General features: G+C 33.7%; 1 protein-coding gene across 1 annotated transcript; it reads right to left on the bottom strand.

The window, feature by feature from the left end:
• Window positions 1-21825: 21825 nt before the first annotated feature.
• On the bottom strand, window positions 21826-26127 carry LOC132624929 (subtilisin-like protease SBT5.6). The gene is made up of 8 exons (XM_060339697.1): window positions 25717-26127; window positions 25180-25356; window positions 24586-24697; window positions 23882-24428; window positions 23478-23575; window positions 23041-23380; window positions 22650-22863; window positions 21826-22557 (listed from the first exon to the last, which is right to left on the bottom strand). The coding sequence occupies exons 1-8, from the start codon at window positions 25997-25999 to the stop codon at window positions 22028-22030; spliced, it is 2301 nt and encodes a 766-aa protein (XP_060195680.1). The 5' UTR covers window positions 26000-26127; the 3' UTR covers window positions 21826-22027.
• Window positions 26128-27952: the final 1825 nt, after the last annotated feature.

The raw sequence follows: 27952 nt of genomic DNA on the forward strand, positions 1-27952 counted from the left end.
ATCTCTTTCTCTATTTATCAGTTACTTCCAGCTCACGGCTTTGTTTGTGTGTATCTATAGGTTTGTGTATGTGTATGGATTTAATAGATCTTGGATTCTAAATGGGGTTACGCTTGAGGCTTTAATGAGTTTTGTCAGCATTAGATTTTCATATTTCATATTTTTTTGAACAGTTTAAACATTTTTCTTGTTTAGTTTGTAGGAGTTGTTCACACTGTAGTTGTATGTACAAGACGAACTATAGGGTAACGTTTTCGTATTTTTACAACTACTAGGTACGACTTGAATGAGTCATGATGGCATCCTTTAAATTTTAGAAAATTTATTGCTGACATTTCTAAATATGAGATACACATTTAATTTGCAATATTTTTCGTCCCAATTTATGTGATATTTTTCTTTCAAATTAATAAAAAAAGAAAAGTAGTATTTGTAGTATCTTTCTATATTTAGTATGTGAGTACTCCCTCCGTCCTATAGTATTTGTCTACTTTAAAAGTCAAATATACAAACTTTGATCAACAATTTTGAGATATATTTTTTCACTATATTGATATGAGAAGAATTGCAACTTGTAGTACTTTTCGTGTAACTTTTGAATAACTTAATTATAGTTTTAAGATATTGAATTGATCTAATCCAATTTAGCTCCGAAGAATGGTCAACCCGACTCTCGAAAAGTGAAACAAGACAACTAATACGGGACAGAGGGAGTACTACTTAACAATTCAACTTCAAACTTTCTATTAGATTATAGTTTTATGTCTTATGTTTTTTCTAAGTATTGTGTCCGTTCCAACTTGCGTTCACCTCGACTAATTCTATGGGATATCTGTCACTTCCTACCGGCGACATGTAGCAGGCAGGGGTGATTTTAGGTGCTACTATTGCGGCACGTGAACACATTGTCTCTCCGTAAAACTAGGTTTTTTATGTATATATATTTTCTAAAATTAGTATAATACTACATGCTGGAACCTATAATACAAAAGGCTAAATAGTGCACTTGGTTGAAGGTTGAGTCATTTACCTAGAGGAGTAGGGATCAAGTCCCACTTAATGCATTTTTCTCATCTTTTTTAAAGTGGTGAACCCATGTTTCAGAAATCCTAGATTCGCCGACCTCATAGTTCTCAACCCACTTCATTAACCACTAGGCGACATCCTTGAGTGTACAAGTTATACGTTTCGTCACCACTTTGTCGGAAATCGTTAGGTATGAATATGTCAGAAACCTGTGACTCGATTGGTGAAATAGTATCTCTTCCCCAAAAAGGAGCTTTATGTCTTATTTTAAATCACAAGTTTCAAAAGTATTTTTTTTTTCTTAAATTCCGTGCCATGCCCAATAAAAGGAAACACCTTCACGTAAATCCTGGGGAAAGGGGTATCAACAAGACATTATAGTGGTCAAGGTTGAGACGTTAAGAGGTATTTTATTGTTTGGTAGCTGGTTTAGAGGCGAGTTATGCAAGTTTTAAATCCTGAATAATTAATATCACATTTGGTAGCTGGTTAGTGTTGGGTTTTTAAAGACTTCAAGTGTTGGGCTTTAAAGATGAAGTGTGAATTGAGAAATAGTGGTAAATAAAATTGGAAGGAAATGAAATTTGAAAAGTTACTTTTCAAATGTGAACTTTGTCCCACATTGATGAGAGAAAGCACTTCTTATGTGCTTTTATTGTCATGCCCCGAATCATAGCTTGGGCGGAACACGGCACTCGGTGCCTTATGCAATGTGACCGAGCGAATCACATGGCTTGCTGAATCATTATGAGACGTATCATAAGCGGAATAAGACATGAATGCATAGTGAGCCTTTGTAAAACATAGTAAGTCATAATATTAAATAGAATAGCGGATAATATCATAAATGAGCCAAAATGGCTAACCGACTCTAAAAGCAGAGATAACATAACTGACTTGTCTAGTCTATGAAACCTTTATCATGAGTCTGACTGAAAAACATACTTGCTGGGACAAGGCCCCCATCATACCTTAAATGCTTAGCTAATTATAAAATAAAGAGTTGACTAAACCTCGAATAAGATGGGGCTCACCAATAAGCTGATAAGTATGAAGTTCTACTAAGCAAGTGTGTCATCCTGTAAGTCTGAATCTGCATCGTGAAATGCAGGCCCCCGGGCAAATAAAAGAGGACGTCAGCACATTGAATGTATTGGTATGTAAAGCAACTGAATGAAATAACATGGGACATGGAAATAACATAATAGAGACTGAACTGAAACATGATCATGAACGTGAGTACATATACATATATAATATGTGTAAAGTATCGTGAGTAGGGAGAGTAGTAAATATAACCGACAACATGGTCTGGTACTTGCGTCCTACCAGCAGAACACTCATACTTTGCCAGGGACATGAGATTTAATAATATTATGAAAGGATCCAGTCATTATGAGAGATCGTCCTAGGCATGGGTGGAGCGATCCTCATCCTACGGTGGCTACGTAGTTTCAGGCTGCTTGAAGCCTTCTCGGTAATTAATGCAACTCCCAAAAATATGAACATGGAAAATAAGTGGCACTTGCTGCCCATGGCTTTTCATGAAATCATAACTTGCATGTACATGGATATCATTCGTATTATTCTTGCATGAACTTATAAAACATGTATAGCTTTTCTTGAAAATATCATAATAGTTTATAAACTTGTATGTAAGAACCCATGGAACGTAAATTATGGGTTTTCATGGATTACGGACAGATTCTCAATAATCATAATGAAATATTAAGAACTCAATGAAGAATAAATAATAATTCAATACATAATATAACCATGGGACATGGACCTAGGGTTATCATGAACATGGTTAAAAACCCTAGTTTTTTTAGAGCTTCATACGTTTATGGAAAAAGAGGCGTGGGGAAGAACAATGATGTTCCCACACGTAGATAGTAACCCTACATACCTTAATCGCTCCAAAACTTGAATTAAAGACTTGAACTTTGAAGAAGAACTCTAAAAGCTAGAATCTTGATCTTTATGTGGGTTTTCTTGAAAAACCTAGGTTAGGAATGATGAATTCTTGATTAGTAATCATAGGTACATGTTAAAATAAACTTGGAATGACTTAGAACGGCTTACCTTAGAGTATCTTGAGTTTGGGAGAGAAGAATTTCGTCCTTAGGGTTTGGGAGAATGAAAAATGGGATACAAAATAAGACCATACCCATTTTCTGCCAAAAATGGGCAATGTACGCCCTAGGATGTACGACCCGTACTTGGAAGTACGTCCAACACTCCTTGGGCGTACATTGGGTGAAATTTCCAATGAAGATTAAGCTTTGCCATCCTTCAGTAAAATGACCATAACTCTTTGTCCAGATGTCTTTTTGACCTGCATAATATACCTTTGGAAAGGTATTTCAATTATCTACAACTTCTAAGAATGAAGTTTTCTCAAATTACTAACAAAAATGCTATAAAACTGGCCATGAATGAAGCCTGTCTCAGATTTAGACGGATTTAGAAGGCCTTAAGGACTTCACTTTTTGGTTTGACTTCAAAACAACTATCTATCTCCCGAAATCATCTCGAAGGGATTCATATAACTAACATTTCATTATAATACCAATATTGCCTATTAGGACCTAACTCGAACTGACGGGATGTTACCGATATGGTTTAGTATGGGCGTACGAGGTGTTACATTTATATAGAATCACTTTTCTAACTCTTAAAGAGTTGACTAAAAGATCTCTCCTCGCGCCGTCATTGTCTCTCGGCTTCAGATTTGGATTGGTCAAATGATTTGATTGATAAAAAATTTGGACCAAATTTATTTTCGTTTTCATTATTTCCTGAAAATTTGCGACCAAAAAGAAATGATACCTTCTTTCGGAACATGTGTCTTTGCAGGTGTTCGGCTCCAACTGGTTGGCTATAAAACTTTCAAAGGCTTTGCTTCATTTCACATATTGAATCACGGAATAACTCTCTGAAAATTTCGTCTTCTTCTTCCTCTCTTCCGTGCATAGTTTTTCAAGAGAAAAGTTAGTATCTTGTGATTTAATGTCGTTTGTTGAATCACTGAAGTTTTGCAATTTGGATTGCCATTAATATTGCAGAATAAAATTTCGTTTATCCTGGAAGGAATTAATCCAAACCTTTAGCAATTGTGAGGGGATTAAATTTCTTAAGGAAACACAGTTCTCTGGGGCTCGAAACTAAACATTTTTCTGTTTTTTTCCCCAGTATATATAACTCGAATACAGGGATAACAGTTAGGAGGTAAATTATTCATGTAAAAAATTAATACGCTGTTTGTTTTGCAATTTAAAAAACCCATAACTAATATATGGATGATTTATGAAGGAATCTATGTATTATGTTGTGCATGATAGAAGGTAGAATAATTAATACACAAAAAACTAAACCCCGGCACTACTAAAAAACTGCTGATTTCTGACCTCAAAAAAACTGACCTCATGAGGTCGGTAAACACCTCATATTTGTTTTTTTAAATAAACCGACCTCATGAGGTCGGTAATATTATACAAAAATTCGTAGCGAACATATATCGACCTCACGATGCTGAAAATTTATTTGACAGTAAATATTATAAATTATTTTTAATAAGCCGACCTCGTGAGGTCGGTAAGATTTAAAATTTAAATAATACTAATTTTTAGTACCGACCACATGAGGTCGCTTAATTTTATTAAAAATATTCTATAGAATTGTTTTTTAGAAAGTGACCTTGTGAGGTCGCTGTTTTAAAAAATTTGAAAAATAATAATTTAAGTTACCGACCTCATGAGGTCGGCAAAAATTTGCAACCTGCTCTTTCCTGACCTACTGATGAGGTCGGTTTTCAACTTATTCAGCACCAAGTTCCTTCATTTAATAGCTCAAATTAATGTAATCACAAGTTCTTGTAATTTTTTTAAGATGAAGGAACACTACAGGTGAATAGGAATACACGGCCAAAATGTACTTAACTAATTCAGCAATGGATATTATTTTTGGGTCCATTTGTTGATAGTTGGCATATAAAAAACGTGACCCACATGATGATTGTGATATTCATCTCTGTTACAATTTTAGCTCGCGTTAGGAACTATATAACAATAGGTCACTTGTCAATTATCAAAAACATAATTTCCATGAAATTGGTTGAAGGATGGGGTTTAGCACATGCATCTTATCGTCTTGGGAGTGAAACCGGTCAACAACAACCTAAGAGCAAATCAAAATTATCAGGAGGGCGCGAGATTTATTTTTACTATATGCTTGAAATTCACACTTTAATCCAAGATTTCATAACAAGTAGGTCACCTCCTTTAATATGCAAACTGCCCATAAATGGACAACAAAAAAAGGTAGAATCCATTAATGCGTTATAATGGAGTTCAGTTCAGTGACTTTTACTTGTCTACTTGATTGATTAATTATCTGAATTTTTACCTTGTTGATTAGAATTTAATTTTTTACTTTGTAATCTTCTCCCCATTCCCAGCTCTCCTATTAAAAGAAAAAGTTTAATTTATTTTGGAGCCCATTTAATTCGCAGACTCTATCAATTACCAGTATTGCATAGATAAATTGGTGGGTTCTCCTCTGACGGCTGAGCTGTGAACGTAGGTAAGAGGATAAGTTTGGGGAGATATTTATAATTGATCATTATAGAATTTATTTGGTAGAGGTTAGATGAAAATTCCATGATTTGAAATTTTTTTGGTACAAGCTTTTCTCATGCACATGTGTTTATTGTATTTATCTTTCTTTCTTTATCATATTTCCTTTTATTGTTGTAAAAGTTACATCATTGTAATTTGATTGGATGTTCTAATGGAGTATTTGTATTTGTAAGGTATATAAGTTGGAAAAATTAGAGCTCCAAATTGATTCAATGAATGCCCTCTTTTCAATTGCATTGAATGTTAACTTGTTTACATGAAATTTGCTTGACGAACGTCGAAAAGTAAAGTGGTCGAAGTTAAAGTTCAAAGCAATATTTGGAAGTTAAATTGTATTTATATATAAAATTCACTAAAAAAAAAAGGTGCAATAATAGAATTATTTTACGTAAAATACGACCACCTATCAAGATTTTCATTACGGTAAAATAACGTGTTTGGTATCCAAATGGATTAAAACGTAACCCAACCACCCCTGCACCTCCCCACTCCCCCTTCATCCAAACAGTTAAAATCATTCAAACACGACAAATCATCTATATCTATATCTATATATTATTAAAAAGAGGATAGTTTGGCTAAGATTGTGACAAGTGGTAGTTTTAGGACAAAAAATAGTTAATTTGTTAATAATTAGTTATTAGTTATTAGTTATTGTTTTTTTAAAAATAGTTAAGAATTTATACTTTTTTAAGGGAACATATTGAACATGCATGATATGCATTTGAATTACACGATAAAGTATTCAAAATAATTTATTAAAAAGTAAAAATCTGTTTTTAGTTTTTGTTTTTGAGTAATGTCTAGAAAGATAAATATTTTACCTTGAAAGTTGAAACATGGAAGATGATTTGAATTAAAAATTGGGAAATTTACTGAAATAGGACAATTTGAAGATGCTCAATAAATGTTAACCTTATCTTTAATAATTTTAGCTTAAAATAAAAATCAAATTTTGCAATTTGAAATCACGATGGATGCATTTTATTCACAGTGGAATCTCCTAGGGAAAACACCCCCATTTATCACGGGTACAAAATCACATGTAGCAGTTTTTCACGATGCAACAGTTTAAGAATCAGTTTAGAAATTTAAATTTTTATTCAAAAAATATTTAACAAAAGAAATCTCTACGTTCCCATTATCCTGACTAACCCCACGTCTTCTAACCGCATCACCCACGATTTTAAATTATTTGCTTTAGAATTGATACAATTGCAAATTTTATATGCAAAGCAACAATTTTAAAAGTTGAACAGGAGTTTGGTTTTGACGCAGTTCTCAAATACTCCCTCATAACTGCCATTAGAAAGGAACGTCTCCTTCCAAAAATCAAATTTCCTCATTCCGGAATCTCTCTCAAACCCATGTCATGAGTTGTTCTCTCCTTTAGTACTTCTTAGTTCAGTAAAATATCAGCACATTATCAGGAACAAGATGTGGCAAGATATACCATAAATCAGTTTTCACTAGAGTTGATTCTGTGGGACATGAAGATTGAGATTTCGGCCTTTCCTATTTGAGTTTCAAAATATGCTATGTTCTTACTAGATTTTTCCTAATCTTGCAGGTGAATGTTTTGATATACCCTAATTCTTACCATTACTGAAATGTTTTATCCTGCTTTGATTGAAATTTGATAAAAGATCAATGTGGTAGATCTTTATGGTGTGGACTATATTTGCACACCCCGTATAATTCACTTTTCACTAATGGAAATAATTAATGTAACATCTTAAGCACTAATTTTTGCCACAAGATTGGCCTGAATGAAGCTGGCAACGACAGTTATCACAAGAAATTTATGTGCCTATGTGTTACAGCTTCAACATGTTAAAATCGACTGATAAATTGGAGATGGTCAAGCTTACAGCATAAGATAAAACCTTATGCTTAAATAAGATATTCAAATTTGAAATGGTTGCTTATTAAAGCAAAGTAATGTCCTAAAGGTTTTATCTTTTCACAATGGAGGAGGGCAAGATGTCGGAGGATATTATGACTTCGGCTGCGGCATTTGTGGAAAGGTGGAATGCAGGATGCCTGCGATGATGCTTGCAGCATATGCCCTGAAGAATTTTTCGATAGTGATCCTTCTACAGTATGTATTCTTCACATTATCCAGTATTACTGTGAACAGAGTTTGCTTCATTGGGTACATTGGGTGAAATTCCAGTGAAGATTCAGCTTTGCCACCCTTCAGTAAAATGGTCATAACTCTTTGTACAGATGTCTGTTTGACCTGCATAATATACCTTTGGAAAGGTATTTCAATTATCTACAACTTCTAAGAAGGAAGTTTTCTCGAATTACAAACCAAAATGCTATAAAACTGGCCATGAATGAAGTCTGTCTCAGATTTAGACGGATTTAGAAGGCCTTAAGGACTTCACTTTTTGATTTGACTTCAAAACAACTATCTATCTCCCGAAATCATCCCGAAGGGATTCATATAACTAACATTTCATTATAATACCAATATTGCCTATTAGGACCTAACTCGAACTGACGGGTTGTTACCGATATGGTTTAGTATGGGCGTACGAGGTGTTACATTTATATAGAATCACTTTTCTAACTCTTAAAGAGTTGACTAAAAGATCTCTCCTCGCGCCGTCATTGTCTCTCGGCTTCGGATTTGGATTGATCAAATGATTTGATTGATAAAAAATTTGGACCAAATTTATTTTCATTTTCATTATTTCCTGAAAATTTGCGACCAAAAAGAAATGATACCTTCTTTCGGAACATGTGTCTTTGCAGGTGTTCGGCTCCAACCGGTTGGCTATAAAACTTTCAAAGGCTTTGCTTCATTTCACATATTGAATCACGGAATAACTCTCTGAAAATTTCATCTTCTTCTTCCTCTCTTCCGTGCATAGTTTTTCAAGAGAAACGTTAGTGTCTTGTGATTTACTGTCGTTTGTTGAATCACTGAAGTTCTGCAATTTGGATTGCCATTAATATTGCAGAATAAAATTTCGTTTATCCTAGAAGGAATTAATCCAAACCTTTAGCAATTGTGAGGGGATTAAATTCCTTAAGGAAACACAGTTCTCTGTGGGCTCGAAACTAAACATTTTTCTGTTTTTCCCCCCAGTATATATAACTCGAATATAGGGATAACAGTTAGGAGGTAAATTATTCATGTAAAAAATTAATACGCTGTTTGTTTTGCAATTTAGAAACCCCCATAACTGATATATGGATGATTTATGAGGGAATCTATGTATTATGTTGTGCATGATAGAAGGTAGAATAATTAATACATAAAAAACTAAACCCCGGCACTACTAAAAAACTGCTGATTTCTGACCTCAAAAAAACCAACCTCATGAGGTCGGTAAACACCTCATATTTTTTTTAAATAAACCGACCTCATGAGGTCGGTAATATTATACAAAAATTCGTAGCGAACATATATCGACCTCACGATGCTGCAAATTTATTTGACAGTAAATATTATAAATTATTTTTAATAAGCCGACCTCGTGAGGTCGGTAATAGTTAAAATTTAAATAATACTAATTTTTAGTACCGACCAAATGAGGTCGCTTAATTTTATTAAAAATATTCTATAGAATTGTTTTTTAGAAAGTGACCTTGTGAGGTCGCTGATGAGTCGTGAAATTACGCGATATTCGATGCTAATTCTTTAAGTTTTTGTGACTCTTTAAGCACTTTTGTTGTTACTTTTTGTGTTTTTATGTTGTTTTGTAGGAAAAGATGTCCGGAGAGCATAACGGAGCAAAACGGACCAAAATAGAGCAAAAATAGAACAAATCCATGTTTCTGGCACCACATGCTATTATGCTAATAGCATGTGGTGCAGCATGTTGAACATGCTAGCATCATGTGGCGCAGCATCTGCTGTCAGTGAAAATGGCACCATATGCGAGTAGCATATGGTACAGCATGTGGTGCAGCATGTGGTGACAGAGAAATTGTCACCACATGCTACGGTTTTGGCACAACATGCGATTAGCATGTTGAACATGCGAATAGTATGTTGTGCAGCATGTTGTGCAAGAGGGTATTTTGGTCCAAATTTTGTTCCCGTTTTTTGGAATGATATAAATACTCTTTTAGGGTTTGTAATATTTATCTTTGGCAGTTTTTTGCAAGTTTTGGAGAGTAGGTTTCTATACCACACTTTGTGGTTGAAGATTTGAAGATTTGGTTAAGTATTTCTTAAACCTTTAATTCATTTCTTCAATTCCTTGCTTTGTATTGTATATCTAAGTGTGTAGTATTTATTTTCTTCACTTGAATCTCGTCTATGGAAATATTCTATGATTAAAGTGTTGAATGAAACTCTTGTTTTGCTTATGTATTGAATGATTCTTATTGCTATTGAAGTGGGTCTTTGTTGATTTAATTAATCTCGTTCTTGAATGTTTTCAAAGGGATTAGCTAACCCTAGGACTCACCCATTTACTTAGATTGAGCTCGGAAGAGGAAATCTAGGTTGGGAAAGATTAATTAACAAGAATTTGGGTCATTAAACTCATCTAATAACTTGAGCTCGGAAGAGGATAGTTACTTGAGGTTAAATTGATTGTACCTAATATCACACTCTAAGGCTTGGAAAAGCTTAGAGTGAAATTCATTGATTTGGTTGGAAGACTTTCAATGAGATTTTAGATATCATTATCTATCAACACAAACCCGCTCTTAGTTGTAAAATCGTAAAATACGTTGGATCATTACTTGAGTGTAATCTCCTATTATCCATGCTTGTGGCCATTGATCATTTTACTCGCTTTCTAGGTTAGTTTACATTTTCGCATTAGTTAGAATCTTTCTCAAAAACCTAAAGATTATCCATCGTTTGGCTTTAGCGTAGTTGGTGAAAGTTCCTTACTTTCTTAATCGCCTAGCATATTGTTCCCTGTGGGATCGACCCCGACTCATAGTTGGGTAAATATATTGCATACGACCGTGTACACTTTCTCTTTGAGGAGTGTATTTGAACGTTATCAGTCGCTGTTTTAAAAAATTTGAAAAATAATAATTTAAGTTACCGACCTCATGAGGTCGGTAAAATTTGCAACCTGCTCTTTCCAGACCTACTGATGAGGTCAGTTTTGAGGTCGCATTTTTTTTTAAACCGACCTCATGAGGTCGGAAAAGTTGATATTTTTAGGTCGTTTTTCAGCAGTTTTTTTAGTAGTGCCCGCATAAAATAATATATAGATTCTCGCCTAACTAATCTCTATATTATTAATACCTGCATAATTCTAACCAACTACCACATCCCTAAGACCAATAAATCCTATCGAACTCTGGGTTGGTGTACATTGGTATTTTTTTTATTTTTTATTTTTGGTTGCTATACAGTATACTGCAGGTTCAACTTATTCAGCACCAAGTAATATAGGCATTTAATAGCTCAAATTAATGTAATCACAAGTTCTTGTAATTTTTTTAAGATGAAGGAACACTACAGGTGAATAGGAATACACGGCCAAAATGTACTTAACTAATTCAGCAATGGATATTATTTTTGGGTCCATTTGTTGATAGTTGGCATATAAAAAACGTGACCCACATGATGATTGTGATATTCATCTCTGTTACAATTTTAGCTCGCGTTAGGAACTATATAACAATAGGTCACTTGTCAATTATCAAAAACATAATTTCCATGAAATTGGTTGAAGGATGGGGTTTAGCACATGCATCTTATCGTCTTGGGAGTGAAACCGGTCAACAACAGCCTAAGAGCAAGTCAAAATTATCAGGAGGGCGCGAGATTTATTTTTACTATATGCTTGAAATTCACACTTTGATCTAAGATTTCATAACAAGTAGGTCACCTCCTTTAATATGCAAACTGCCCATAAATGGACAACAAAAAAAGGTAGAATCAATTAATGTGTTATAATGGAGTTCAGTTCGGTGACATTTACTTGGCTACTTGATTGATTAATTATCTGAACTTTTACCTTGTTGATTAGAATTTAATTTTTTACTTTGTAATCTTCTCCCCATTCCCAGCTCTCCTATTAAAAGAAAAAATGTTTAATTTATTTTGGAGCCCATTTAATTCGCATAGATAAATTGGTGGGTTCTCCTCTGATGGCTGAGCAGTGAACGTAGGTATGAGGATAAGTTTGGGGAGATATTTATAATTGATCATTATACAATTTATTTGGTAGAGGTTAGATGAAAATTCCATGACTTTGAAATTTTTTTGGTGCAAGCTTTTCTCATGCACATGTGTTTATTGTATTTATCTTTCTTTCTTTATCATATTTCCTTTTATTGTTGTAAAAGTTACATCATTGTAATTTGATTGGATGTTCTAATGGAGTATTTGTATTTGTAATGTATATAAGTTGGAAAAATTAGAGCTCCAAATTGATTCAATGAATGCCCTCTTTTCAATTGCATTGAATGTTAACTTGTTTACATGAAATTTGCTTGACGAACGTCGAAAAGTAAAGTGGTCGAAGTTAAAGTTCAAAGCAATATTTGGAAGTTAAATTGTATTTATATATAAAATTCACTAAAAAAAAAAAGGGTGAAATAATAGAATTATTTTACGTAACATACGACCACCTATCAAGATTTTCATTACGGTAAAATAACATGTTTGGTATCCAAATGGATTAAAACGTAACCCAACCACCCCTGCACCTCCCCACTCCCCCTTCATCCAAACAGTTAAAATCATTCAAACACGACAAATCATCTATATCTATATCTATATATTATTAAAAAGAGGATAGTTTGGCTAAGATTGTGACAAGTGGTAGTTTTAGGACAAAAAATAGTTAATTTGTTAATAATTAGTTATTAGTTATTGTTTTTTTAAAAATAGTTAAGAATTTATACTTTTTTAAGGGAACATATTGAACATGCAAGATATGCATTTGAATTACACGATAAAGTATTCAAAATAATTTATTAAAAAGTAAAAATCTGTTTTTAGTTTTTGTTTTTGAGTAATGTCTAGAAAGATAAATATTTTACCTTGAAAGTTGAAACATGGAAGATGATTTGAATTAAAAATTGGGAAATTTACTGAAATAGGACAATTTGAAGATGCTCAATAAATGTTAACCTTATCTTTAATAATTTTAGCTTAAAATAAAAATCAAATTTTGCAATTTGAAATCACGATGGATGCATTTTATTCACAGTGGACTCTCCTAGGGAAAACACCCCCATTTATCACGGGTACAAAATCACATGTAGCAGTTTTTCACGATGCAACAGTTTAAGAATCAGTTTAGAAATTTAAATTTTTATTCAAAAAATATTTAACAAAAGAAATCTCTACGTTCCCATTATCCTGACTAACCCCACGTCTTCTAACCGCATCACCCACGATTTTAAATTATTTGCTTTAGAATTGATACAATTGCAAATTTTATATGCAAAGCAACAATTTTAAAAGTTGAACAGGAGTTTGGTTTTGACGCAGTTCTCAAATACTCCCTCATAACTGCCATTAGAAAGGAACGTCTCCTTCCAAAAATCAAATTTCCTCATTCCGGAATCTCTCTCAAACCCATGTCATGAGTTGTTCTCTCCTTTAGTACTTCTTAGTTCAGTAAAATATCAGCACATTATCAGGAACAAGATGTGGCAAGATATACCATAAATCAGTTTTCACTAGAGTTGATTCTGTGGGACATGAAGATTGAGATTTCGGCCTTTCCTATTTGAGTTTCAAAATATGCTATGTTCTTACTAGATTTTTCCTAATCTTGCAGGTGAATGTTTTGATATACCCTAATTCTTACCATTACTGAAATGTTTTCTCCTGCTTCGATTGAAATTTTATAAAAGATCAATGTGGTAGATGTTTATGGTGTGGACTATATCTGCACACCCATATAATTCACTTTTCACTAATGGAAATAATTAATGTAACATCTTAAGCACTACTATTTGCCACAAGATTGGCCTGAATGAAGCTGACAATGACAGTTATCACAAGAAATTTATGTGCCTATGTGTTGCAGCTTCAACATGTTAAAATCGACTGATAAATTGGAGAGGGTCAGGCTTACAGCATAAGATAAAACCTTATGCTTAAATAAGATATTCAAATTTGAAATGGTTGCTTATTAAAGCAAAGTAATGTCCTAAAGGTTTTATCTTTTCACAATGGAGGAGGGCAAGATGTCGGAGGATATTATGACTTCGGCTGCGGCATTTGTGGAAAGGTGGAATGCAGGATACCTGCGATGATGCTTGCAACATATGCCCTGAAGAATTTCCCGATAGTGATCCTTCTACAGTTTGTATTCTTCACATTATCCAGTATTACCGTGAACAGAATTTGCTTCATTTTGGAACTATATTATCTTTCAATTTGCAGGTTACAAGCTGCAAACATGAGTTCCATAATGTGAAGAATACATGCTGCTGAAGGAGATATTGGATACTTTTATATACCGTTTCTAAATTGGGTCATATTTGGTATAATGATTTCTACAGATATTTTAAGTTGTCTTTTATAGGATTCTGTGTATTCTTTATTAGCTTTTTGTTGATCTGAAGTCATTTAGGCAACTTTTTCTTTTCAACTTTAATTATAGTAAGACTTCCTTGGAGTAAGGATGTTCACTGATAAGTATTCCAATTGGAAACACAAAAGATGGGAATCCTACAATTATGTATGATATCCTACGAACATACGATTCAAATAGATGCTTGTCTACTGAGCTACTGATACTTTATATTTTTCAGATGAGTATATCTAATGACAACACTTTGTTGAGCCTTAGTTTCTTCAAGTCAGAAAATGGTTTCAAGCAAAACGTACGACTTCAGAAACTGCTATTATAAGTCAATGTAGCTTTTTTCATTTTGACTTCATTTCTTTAAATATTCAGAAATCATATGCACTTCCCGAAAGAGTGAGTACCTTCCCAATAGTCTTAAAATATCGACCTTTCTTTGCATCCAGTAGCTATTTTAGATATTAGTTCGGATTAAAAGATAAGATTTGGTTTGTGGTTTTAAGAAAAATTTCTGGCTAATTAGAAACATCTTAGAGCAGTGCTTAGATCAATCACAAAGAACATTATCTAACATTTAGTCATATTGTGTAGTTCGATGTACAACCCTGTAGTTAAGGAATCTTGCAGCAGACTATTTCTCAACAAATATGGTTTTCTCGAGTAGATGTGTGTTATGACTGCAGAAAACCATTTAAAAAAATTCTGAGAATATGAGATGTACAAAGGGAGGGTATCACCTCTACTGCAACATAAGAAAGCTTGGCCAATTTTTGGGTAGAATAAGCTAGAAGGAGAAGAAAGGATCTTGCTTACTCTTACTAAGATTGTTTTTTTTAATCTTCATTTTGGTTAGTCAGGAATACAATTTTGGTGTAATTTTTTATTGCTAAACTTACAATTTACTGTTGGAACTACTATTTGTCAAAGGAATTTAAAGGTTCGTGTGGTGCAACTTTGGCAACTTCCGGATTGAGAGAGACCAGAAAATTATTTCTCACTTAAGTGGTTCTGCAAAACTAAAAGGTTAGAATTCTACTTTTATACTCATCTATAACGCTATGTCCTTAATGTGTGTGTATGTGTCGGTGTAGTGCAGTAACTGGTGTGATTTCAATGAGTATTCAAAGTTCAAACATAAATCTATTTGTATGGATGATTTTTTATGCAAGCACAACATCAACTTTTAGTTACACCAAAGTATTAGTCTTACTTCTTCAAAATCACTCAAAGGATTAATCTGTCTTTTTTCAAAATCAATATGAGATATTGATGGTGAAGTAACATATTGTTTCAAGCTTCTTATAATAATCTAAGTGCAAAAGTGGAGTCTAGCTACACTGTTCAGTTTTATACAAAATCGAGGTGAAAATATATTGGCCCTACAAGAAGTTGATGTTTTTCCACTAGGTGAATTATTTTAACATGGATTGGAAGCTGAGATTGATGAATACTCGGTTGCATATAAGTATGTCTGCCTTGAAGTTTTTGCTATTAGACTGAGCCTTTAATTATATAACTTTTCTGTATATAGTAAAAGGATAAGAGGAAATACATGATAACCAGAAAAAAGATTAACAATTTACTATTCTGTCATTTCCCACATTCTTTAAGGAGCTAAACTACTAACTACATGATATGAAGCTTGCTAGATCAAGATACATATGAATATTTCAGAGGAGTGGGATATAAAAACATATAAGAAAATGGATGGATCTTAGTTGTACCTCTTTGGTACTTGATAGGTTAAATTTTGAGAGACCATTAGAGATTTACAGCGAGAAGTGATCAGCATATTATGTGTGCATAGACCTTTCAAAATTATTATTTAAATATCATTAAAATATTAATATTATTTACTGATGCTAGGCATTGTTGCCCTCATGTCAGACAAATCTAACATGGTTTTGCTTACGACTTATTGCCTCCACTGTAACTACATGTTTGTCTCATTTATTTCTGAATTTTGTATGGCAGGATAGTTTTGCTCCTATTCTCTATCATTTTTTCTATTAAGAAGCATATTAGTGTAGTGAAGCAAGCATATGCGACTTTCCAATACAAAAATGCATATATTTATCTTAGTACCATTTGAATGATAGATGACGTGAGTTTAGTGACACATATCTTAAGTGTATTGATTTGTTTCAAGCGAGATTTTAAATTGTACCAATTTGAAGGACTTAAATGTTATTCTCTTATCACATTTATCTTACAATTAATTAATTTTGGTTCATTACGGTAGCTCTCAATTAATTATACTGTGATTACTTTTATTAACTATTAACCGCGCATCGCGTGAGTACTTATACTAGTTGATACGTAAACACGTGTTAGGGAGTGCATTGGCACAAAGGAATTTCACGAATTGTTCTCTGCTTTAATGCCACGTTAGTACTTGCTACTGTTGTTGCTTTCGTGTAGTAAATTACATCCCTCATTACCCATTCTGTATTTCGGATTGGATAAATATTTGCCAAGTATCTATAAGGCAATGAGATGTACCACCCATACAGTTCGATGCACATGGCCACACTCCAAGGGATGTAATGTGGACATCTATCTTAATACAAGTATTAGTGGTTGTTCACACAAAGCTAATAACAAAACATAAATAAATAAAATTTAAAAAAAAGGAAAGAAGAATCTAACGAGTGGCAAATAAGGATTGGTGCTTAATTTTCTTAAAACTGAGGTTGATAAAAAATAGAATTATTTATATTACTTTAAAGTTGTTCAGAAAGTAATAGAACCCTTGTAAAATTTTAGTGTAGGTTGAAGTTAAAGAAGGATTATAATTAAGGGAGTTATCTTTGATGCATTCTCCCATTTGGATAATATTTGCCATCGAGTATATGTACTTGGCAAGTGGCAACTAGCTGTGCGGCCCATTTCTAACGCCGAAGTAAAGTGAAACACATAGACACAAAGCTAATTAAAATAGGTACTTAACGTATTATATTACATTCAAAAGAAAACGACCTGAGTTTTGAGACTCAAAGGAGTCATTTTCTTAAAACAATTATTGTACCATCTTGCGTGCTTGTGGTTCATATATATGTGTTGTGCTGCTTTTTTGTCATTTTTATCTGTTACTTTGTTTCCAAATAGTTGTTTTAGAATATTTAACATTAAAAAAATCAAGAAAATACATTTTTCATCTTCAATATCGAAGGAATTAAGATATACAGTTATTAATAACTCATATAAGAAAGAGAACAAAGTGTAATCAAATATTTCGTATGAACTTTTTAATAAACGACAAATAAAAAGAACGGAGGTAGTAGTATTTGGTGTATGATAACGACTATCGACTTCGCTCTGATCATCTTATCCTGAAAATTTGAGGACTTGATTAATAGCTTTTTCGTGTCCATTTGTGAAACTTTTAAGACTCGGCGAATAGACACCTAATTAACGTTTAATTTATTACTTTGTTTTGTTTATTTCTCCCCTTTACTTTCAACCCCACGAGTGGATGCCTAAATCAAGATCAAGTTGATGTATTCTACTTTTTCAAGTCAAGAAGTTTTAGGTAATCTACATGTCAAGACTTTATACCTACATAATCGGAGATTTTTCCTCTCTTGTAAACTTTCTTGGATTTGTTTTAGACCCATTTGAAGAATAGCTACGCACAAGAGAGCTCTATGTAAGCTAAACTTACATATTGATTAGGAAATTTTGATCAACACAAATAGTTTTTTGTACTATACATACATTTTTTGGACAATTGTTTAGTAAATGATCTTCTTTTATTTTTTCTTAGTAACTTAAAGATCTTTTAGACCACGATGTAATTGCCTAATGCTAGATCTCTTTTAGATTCGATCTCACTCTCTTTCGGTCCGATGCCTATAGGAAATGAAAGTCGTTGAGTTTCTACTATTAAGTAGCATATTGATTCCGATCAAATTGAAAAAAAATAGCCTTATATATGTTATTAATAAAGCGATAAGGCCCTATCTATAGTAAGGGGAAAATTTGTAGATTAAACAACAGTTTGATATTTTATTAGTCTCAAGGATTATATTTGCACAACTTTAAAAATAAGAACAAATTTAAACTGTGGCGTAAGAAAGGGACATTTGCATAAATTAATCCACCCAAAGTGCGAAAAACCTTTTATTTTGAGAGCAATAATGAGAAAACTTATTGCATAGACTTTTAAATAACTACCCCTCCGTCCCACTTTATCTGTCGCTATAGCTTGAAAAAAATATCCCAAAATAGTTGTCACTTTAGAAATTCAAGACTAAAGTTGACAATTGTTTCCAACTACGCCCTTTGACATTAAAGAAGTAGCTCTTATCAATACAACTCAATTTTCAAAACACATCTAATAAATAGGAATAACTTAATAAACTATACCTTGTATTTATTATTTTTCTTAATGGACGAAAAAAAAAGCTAAAAAAACAGTTAAAATTGAATGGATGGTGCATCGTTTTATCTTTTTGTTTTAGTTCTTGATTTTCCTTTAAGAAAACGAGCAATAGTCGTCCAGCTTTAACTTATTTTCACGATTGCTATGTATTGAAAGTCTAAAATAACATGCTACATAATTAGTTGTTTATCTCTTACTCAAGTAGTTAGTGTTGCTTACAAGACAAGAAGTGATAGGGAATTGAAGAACAATATATCCATTACTATTTGGTTGAGAAGAATGCGCCGCTAGTTGGATATGAGGTGACTATAGACGTAAGCGGATCCAAAATTTATGCAGATTAGATAATTAAGATTTTTAGTATCGTGCCTATTGTATTTTAAAATAATGAATGCACCCTTAATATTTAGGGGATTTTACATAAATGATTACAATTTAAGGGTTTAAAATTGGGCATAGCTATATTTTCAATATTTACAAGGCATAACTACTTTTTTTCGCTATATTCATTTTTTTTTCGGTTGTATTCAATTTTTTTGCGATTTTTTTCCACTATATTCATGAAATGACTATCTGTATTCATAAATGAGCTCGATGTATTCATGAATACAGCGAGTAAAACTGAATATATAAAAACATAGATACGCCAAAAATTAACAAATACACCCCTAAAAAAATGAATACAATCTAAAAATTTAACAAAAAAATAGCTCAAAAATGTGAATACAATCGCCGAATTCGTGAATACAACAACACCAAACACTAGTTCCGGCTAGATCTACCTACGATTTCCAGCCAAATCTGCAGGAAATTTCACAACAACAACAACAATAGCCCTTATGCTAACAAATACACGCTAAAACAAATTAATGCAATATAAAAAATTAACAAAAAAAGCTCAAAAAAATGAATACAATCATCGTATTTGTGAATACAACCGCACCAAACCCTAGTTCTGGCCAGATCTGCCTAAAATTTCACAATAACAACAACAACGATTTCTGGCCAGATCTGCCGGAAATTTCATAACAACAACAACAACAGCCAGTTGTTGCTCCGCCGTCGGCATCGGATCTAGCGGAAACAGTGAAAGCTATAGATCTGGAGCTCCGTCGTGTTTCGACGGAGCTTGTTGTGGCGGTGTCCATTTTCAATTAATAAATTAAAATTTATTATACATACAGTTTCGAAGTTATCTGATACTATTATAAATTTTGAATATTCTGTGACAGAAATTATACTTACTGTAGCTTTCCGTTTTGTTGAAGAAAATCTATTGGTGTCTGGTTTGATTTTTTTTTTTTCAATTTTAAAGAAAGAAAGATAGTTAAACTGGTAGCAAACATGTGGCTAAGAAATCGGTGCTCGTTCGCCGGAGCTCCGATTGCTGTCCATCGGCTTAGCAGCAAGAAGAAAAAATTATAAATAATAAAAATAAAGTATTCTACTTTAAACATATATGTAGCTATTAATTGTATTTAACATATTACTCTTAGCTATAGGATGTAATTAATCTAAACTATAGCTACTAAATATAAATATGTACTAGTAGTTAGTTATGCCATGTAGATTTCCCTAATATTTATTCTAATTTAGGATATTTTTGTACAAAAAAAAAATGAAGTTCCGCATCAAAGACTTAGTGTGTCGCAACATTACATCCGTCTCTTTATGTACTTTTTTTTGCGCGGATTGTCCTTTATTTGGGGTGGTCTTTAATTTTTGTCCTCCAAATTGGTGGCCTCCAAATTAAAGAGTAGTCATTTAATGACTTGCAAATTATAAATGTTTAGTCAAACTTTAATAGGTTCAAAACTCTTTATCTTCTCCAACATGCAAATTTAGTCATTGGGCCACTTTAATTCATTCTTCATTACCCTAAGCTTTGAATATGTAGCCCATACATAAAGGGCCAATTTGCAGGATTGCCCTTCGTTAGGGGTGGTCTTTAATTTTTACTCCTCAAAATGATGGTCTTTAAATTCTGCCTTAAGGCAGAATTTTGCTGGGCACATTTGCAATTTGCAAAGTCTGCCTTGCGATTTTTTTTTTTAACTGAGCTGGGGTTCGAACCCACAACCTTGGGGTGTTAGGCGAGGAGTAAAGTTTAAAGACCACCCCAAATAAAGGGCAATCCGCGCAAAAATATCTTGCTACAAAAGGCATTTGCTTGTATCTTTTTTTAGGATTGAACTCTTCAGTATCTGAAGTCTACTGGTCCAATTAATTCCTTTTCACGCTATGTAGGCCTTTTAAGATTGTCAAGCGTTCTCTACCACAAAATTCTATATCCCCAAAGCTCGAACTCAAGACTTTTGATTAAAACGAATGTGGTTGTGCATGTAATTTGTAAGTTGAAGGTGAGCTTTTCAAAGTATGACCCTGTTCAAGCCCAGGATGATTGTAGCCTGAAATCATTTTTTTGCGCGGATTGTCCTTCTTTTGGGGTGGTCTTTAATTTTTGTCCCTCAAATTGGTGGTGTTTAATACTTATGTCTTAAAGCAAACTTTTACCCAAAAAACAATATATATATATATTGTTTTTTGCCTTAAGGCAGATTTTGAAACCCAACTTATGCACTGCGAATCCCAACTTATGCCTTGCGATTTTTTTTTTAATTTTTGACTGAGTGGGGTTTGAACCTAGAACTAAGAGGCTTGTAGCCAAGGACAAAAATTAAAGACCACTGAATTGAGGGACAAAATTTAAAGACCATCCCCAGCGAAGGACAATCCTGCGAATTGCCCACCTGAAATTAATATAGTTAAATGGCTAGGCCCGGAAGTAAGGCTTAGCCCAACGTTAGAAAGCTATAGCCAAGGGAAGAGTTAGGTAAATAGTCACCTTTCGGACCATTAATTAACATTTAACCATTATTTCAAAATTATTCAGTTTTATTGAAAAAAAAAAAAAAATCCTTGCGAAAATATGGAAGAACTTCTATAAGTGCAAACGTTGAACATAAACAGTGCTCCGAATCCAATGGCAACACTTCTCCCAGGAAAGACGTTAATTGCTTCCAAAATAGCACCAGTTATTTTGTGAGAATTGGCAATACGTTGTTGACATTACTCCAAAAAAGTTTAAGTTTCAGCATGCAAAGGCTGTTCATCTGTACATATAAAAATGGTGTAAACAAACGCTAGATCATATCACAAAAAAAGGTGGAATAGAAGTCAGACCGTGAAACAAATTAATCATTTTTTTAAAAGTATGATTTGGTATTCAAATTGATCCTTTATTAGGTTGAGCAGCCACACTAAAGTATTAAGGTTGAATGAAACGTTTTTTTATTTTCATCATCTTTTGAAATTTGATGGCCATTGTTGGGATTTGGGAGAAAATATAGAGTTAATCAAAGAATGTATATGTATACAAATGAGTGGAGCAACGAGATAGTAACTTCTATATTTCGCATAGTACAATTCATTCGCATGATCATGCTTCAGTTAATATAACACTGAAATATTTTGGGCACTATTCACAATAGTGGAAGTTATGTTGATGATGATACTGCAATGGGACTTCGAACCACATGGACTCCATCACTCCATGTGTACCAACCAAAGGCAAACTCATTTCTCCTTTCAACACTACTTTCTGCTCTAACTGTTATATTGAAGCTACGTTTCTCTCCCAACTTGCTGAAGCGCAACGCTTTTGGAACAATATCAACAACATATCCCGGAGGTGACCTCACAGCTAAAACATAAGTCGAATTATCTTTTCCAACATTTGTAACAACTCTTCTGACAATCCTGCTTGATCCATTGATGTTAGCTATTGCAAGTGATGGATAGTTCAGGTTGCTCGGGTGGGGTACTTTCTCAGGGCAGTTGAACGACAAATCTAGGCTTATGTTTTTACTACAGAGATATAGAAGATAATCATTGTACGTAGCATCATAAATAAGTCCAGGATCTGCTGCTCTTGATGGCCTGAAATGTCCAGCTCCGTATTCAAAGGGGGTTGCATCATCACCAGTTGCATTTGTTATTGGCCTACCAACTACATTATTGATTGTTGCTGCAGTAAAAACAAATGTCTGTGAGAAATTCTATAGAAAAAATTAACAACGAATAGATTTTTTTACGAGAAATAGAGTAAAGTAGAATTACAAGTGGTCATTAGAGCTGATCTGATTGCAGCACTACTCCAATTTGGATGAATAGATTTTAAAAGTGCAATTACAGCAGAAACATGTGGGCAAGACATGGAAGTTCCAGACTGCATGTTGTACTTAACAACTCGACGATCCTCTGGCAATTTCAAGGGAGATGATGCCTCGCTCCACGCGGCTAGTATGTTAAATCCAGGAGCAGTTATATCCGGCTGCAATTGATGTAAAAGTATTCTTCAGAAAGAGTTTACCTTGTATGCACTGAGAATACTACTGTAAAAGAGCTTTAATGAAAATTATGCTTAAGAAGTGAGTTACTAGTCTGGAAAATAAGACAGGTTACTTGCTAGAAATATTCATTTTGTGGGGCTGATATACATATATATTACCTTGAGAATGTTAGGATCGACACTATTTGGTCCCTTGGAACTGAAAAGAGCCATGACAGGTGCTGGCTTGGTACCAATCAATGTGCTCCCTGGGAGAAGTGTTGCCATTGGATTTTTTTCTGTCTGTATATATTTTCGGATTGTATTTAGGCCATCTGAGAAAGCAACTGTTGTGGGATACATAAAAGGGGTGACTTGTATCTCACTAAATCGAGTTGCTAAAATAGCTGCAACACCTCCAGCTCTTTTCACTTCCATTGATGCCTGTATACCACCACTTCTGCATAGGACAACTTTTCCTCTAACAAGATTTCTTGATAGTGTACCAGGCCGACATACTCTGTATAATAAGAGCAGCAAAATAGTTAGTTTTCATTATTATATCTACTCATTAAGATTTAAGAGATAAAAGAATTACAAAGTAAAATGAAAGTTACCCTGTTGTAGCGGTTGTCGTAGTTCCTCTAATTTCTACATCTCCTGCATAAACCAGAGGATGCAACCTCCTCCTCCTTATTGGAGTTACTGTTTGTCCCTATATATTATAAATTAAATAAAGACAAATTAATTTACTTGTAAAACTGGATTTAACAACTTGATGGTAATCTTGATAAGGGTTCAGCTATATGCGCTGACAGTGTAATGTTCTTTTGCATTATCAATATAGTTTCATTTTGCCATAGTAGGTTACTTACCATTTTATTAGGTTACTAATTAATGATTATAACATAGATTCGCTTGTGTCTACCTTCTAAGCGATCTAATTCTGTAAACATTTTCTATACATAAAGTGCATAGAACTTAAACTATATATATTAACGATTCATGGGTCGACCCTTACCTTGACGATCATTCCATTTCCGAGCATAATTGGAGATGAAAAAACTCGATCAATACTACTTGCACCAACTGTGATAATCCATGGTGCTACATTTGCGACAGTTGAAGCCGTCGGGCCATTATTTCCAGCACTACAAGCTACTATAATATTCCTCTTCACCGCATGCAAAGATCCAATTGCAATCCCATTCTGTGTGTAATACGTTGTTTTAGGTATAGACCCTAGTGAAACACTAAGTACATGAACCCCATCAGCTATAGCATCATCAAAAGCAGCAATAGTGTCATCTATAAGGCATGTAGCTAACTCAGATAAGCTCTGTTCTGGAGCAGGCCAACATACTTTATAGATGGCAAGACGAACATTCGGGGCACCTCCACTGGCTGTACCCATTGCAAATCCACCAATTGCTGATGCATTTGCTACTCTACGACCACCCACTGTCGCTGCTGTGTGAGTACCATGACCGTCTCTGTCCCTTGTCTCGTTAAGTGGACCAAAGTTTGCCTCATAACTTTTTAAATAGTATCGTGCTCCAATTAATTTCCTTTAGAAACAAAGGAGCAAAAAGAGTTAGTTTACATTGTCAGTGTATATAAGTTAAACATAAAGCGAAAATAATGGCTGAAATTAACTCGTCATTGACTAAGTAATCGGGGTAATTATGACCTAACATTTTGACTAAATGGAAAGACTAGTTCAACCTGTTGCAATGGGAGGCATTGAAGGCAACACCTTCTTGGCAAATTCCTTTCCATGACTTTGGAACTGGTTCCATTCTTTCATCATTGAAACTTGAAGATTCTGGCCACACCCCTTGATGAAAAAATGAAGAGTAAATATAATTAGACAATTTTGAGGTATAAAGGAGGGTGTAAACCTGGTCTTTTTTGCCATAGATATCTTAAGTACTTTGCCTTACTGATTCTCAAGAAAAACATATTTACAAACAGAGTATCGGGGTCGACAATGAAGGTTGCCTTAAGGCTTCTTTAGTTTTTTGTCAATACTATAAATAAATGTAAGTTCAACAACCCAGAGAAGAAAATAGGGGGAAAACGGAAAAGAAAAAGGAAAGTGCAGGCCTTGAATTGACAGACAGTAATACATTAACAAGCACACATACACACACAAGAAGGAAAAAAAGGGAGTTAGACCACGGTGATATTCTTGATCAAATCTTCCTACCATACGTATAGACTGTCAAAATATGAGTATATAATTAACTTTGGCTTCCCAAAGAGTATTCTATTCAAATTAAAAAAATTAAAAGAAAAGAAGTAAAGAAAAACTCTTACCACTGTCCATAACCCCAACAATAATGTCCTTTCCATATATTGCCTTTTCCAGCAAATCTTCTCCAGAATTTATTAGCGAAGTCCCTTCCAGCAAGCTCACAAAGTCCCAAGATCTAGTAGTATGAGGCTTTATTTCATGAGGATCACTGTGAAATACTGATATTACCCCTTCCATCCCTGTAAAAAAAGAAACAACTTACACTGATCAGACACATATGAGAGTAAGTAACAAACGGGCAATTTAATTGGTACGTAGTGCTAAGACATAATATAATTAATTATTTTTTCATAGATAATTATGTAATTAAAAGTGGGTTAGCTCAAACAGTCGATTAGACAATATAACATGGTATCTATGTCTGGAGTACAAATCTCTCCACTAGCTAGCTAGAGTGCAAAAAACAATAATATTTTCACATATGTTTATCCCATGATACTAGAGGTGTGTGTTGACACATAACATAATTAAGTTATAGTGTGTTCTTTCTAACCGGTTAAGCTGTAAGTTCATATGTACGAGTTTTATGAAGTTTGTACCTGATATCATATCGGCTTCTTGTGGTGTTAACAAGGCGGAGAAGCCATTGATGACATTCTTGTAGCTGTGAACTAGTGATGCTCTAACATCTTCTTTGGAAGTAGTACCCTTGACTGAATGAAGAAATGAGCAGTGGTGATCTTCTATTTCTTTCAATGTCTTCTCTCCACTGTGCTCTCCAAGGTACACTACATACACCTTTGTTTCTTCACTACATGAAACAAAGCCATTAAGGATCATGAAGAAGAGGGAAAGGAGAAATATAATGTGATTATTCTTCATTTTCGATGGCTTGTTTGGATTTGTTAATTTGTCGGGGTATGAGTGGATTTCTAATTAAGAGGTTTTATAGTGAGAAATATAATAATCCTATATGTGGTTAATCAATTATTGTTGATCTTACAAGTCAATATATACATACGTCGACTTGATAGGAAAGAGTCTATAGCCAATTAGGAGAATATATAAGAAATGGACTATGACCATTTCTTGTCAAACCTTAAACTTGGTCTAATTATCCGCGTCTAGTAAAGCTAGATGAAATAGTACTCTTCACAATTGTTGTTCCTATTTTAGTACGTGGAGGTAAATAATTTCAACTTTCAAATAGGAAATAAGGAAAAACTCAGGTCAATTTAGTTGGTCTAAATAACACGTACACACAGCTCCATTAGTTGCATTGCATCCAAATTTCAAAATAAAAAGATCGAGTGGTGTCAAATAAAACAGGTAATTGAAGCATAGGGTTTGCTTACATTTTAGGGAAAAGGGTCAAATCTACTCCTCTACTTTGTTTTATTAGTTAAATATACCCTTCGTTAGTGAAAGTTGATAAAAATACCCTTGCCATCTTTAAACTTCACACTTATGCTCCTATTTGGATGGAAATCCCCAAAACCTCTCAAATTACCTAATTTCAAAAAAATTACCCACTTTTTTTTGTTGACCCACCCCGGCCCGATCCACTTATCATCACCATCAAGCTCTAGCTTCATCTTCTTCCATGTAGAAAAAAAGAAAAAAGCAAGAACACACCCAAATAGTAAAATCCCAAAACCCACCTCAAATTTAATCTTTAAATTCAACTCCAAATGCAGCCAGTACTTGAACTCGTGTGTGTATTTATTTTAAGTTTGTGTGCAAGAATGTATGTAGGTTTATTAAATTTCTGACAAGTTGCGAGAAAAAACCGGTGGAAAAACAATTTTTTTTGTAAATGTCAGCCAACCAAACTTATATTTGGCTATATGGCATTCATCAATTAATTGTTAGTTGGAGCAGCACCTTGCCATTATTATTATGAACACTAAATGTGAGATATTCAGTCATTTTCTAGTAAATGTTAAAGAAATAAATTGTAGCTGAATTAATTTGTGGATAGTTTCATAGTGAAGTGACATATATAGGGTTGACGGCCAATCAAGTAAGGAGTATAATTCTATGTATAAATTGGAGTAATTAGGTTACTATAATTACAGATAATTTATAAAGTTTCAGTTATATATATTGATAACGTAATTTTTTGGTAACTAATATTCTTTATTAATCACCAAAGCAATGAATTAAAGAATCACAATTCACAACTATACTAGCCTCAGAGTAATTTTGTTCACGCTACCAGTGAATTTTAATCTTTGAAGGTCGTCTAGTTACCATATTTGTCACCAATTAGGGCTTATCAAGATATAAGTCACCTGATTGGCTGCATCAAGATTTGACTGTAATTATATTATAAGTCAACTTGTCCTTGATAGACTCCAAGTATTGGCTGCATCAAGATTTGGAGTTGGATTTAAAGATGAAATTTGAAGTGAGTTTTGGGATTTTATCATTTGAGTGTGTTCTTACTTTTTTCTTTTTTACTCCATGGAAGAAGATGAAGCTAGAGCTTGATGGTGATGATAGGCGGGTCGGGCGGGGTGGGTCAAAAAAAGTAGGTAATTTTTTTGAAATTGGGTAATTTGAGGGGATTTGGAAATTTCCATCCAAATAGGGGTATAAGTGTGAAGTTTGAAGACGCCAGGGGCATTTTTATTAACTTTCACTAACGGAAAATATATTTAACTAATAAAACAAAGTAGAGGGATATATTTGACCCTTTTCCCTGCATTTTAAAGTCTCAAAGTAGAGCAAAGCTAATTCCAGAGGAATTCCTAACTTTATTACGCTCCCTAGTGAAGAAACTTTTGTTAGTTTTTCCTTCATTTTCTTTTATTTATGATATATACTTTTGTT

The sequence above is a fragment of the Lycium barbarum genome, chromosome 12, assembly GCF_019175385.1.
Source record: "Lycium barbarum isolate Lr01 chromosome 12, ASM1917538v2, whole genome shotgun sequence".
Classification (NCBI taxonomy): Eukaryota; Viridiplantae; Streptophyta; class Magnoliopsida; order Solanales; family Solanaceae; genus Lycium; species Lycium barbarum.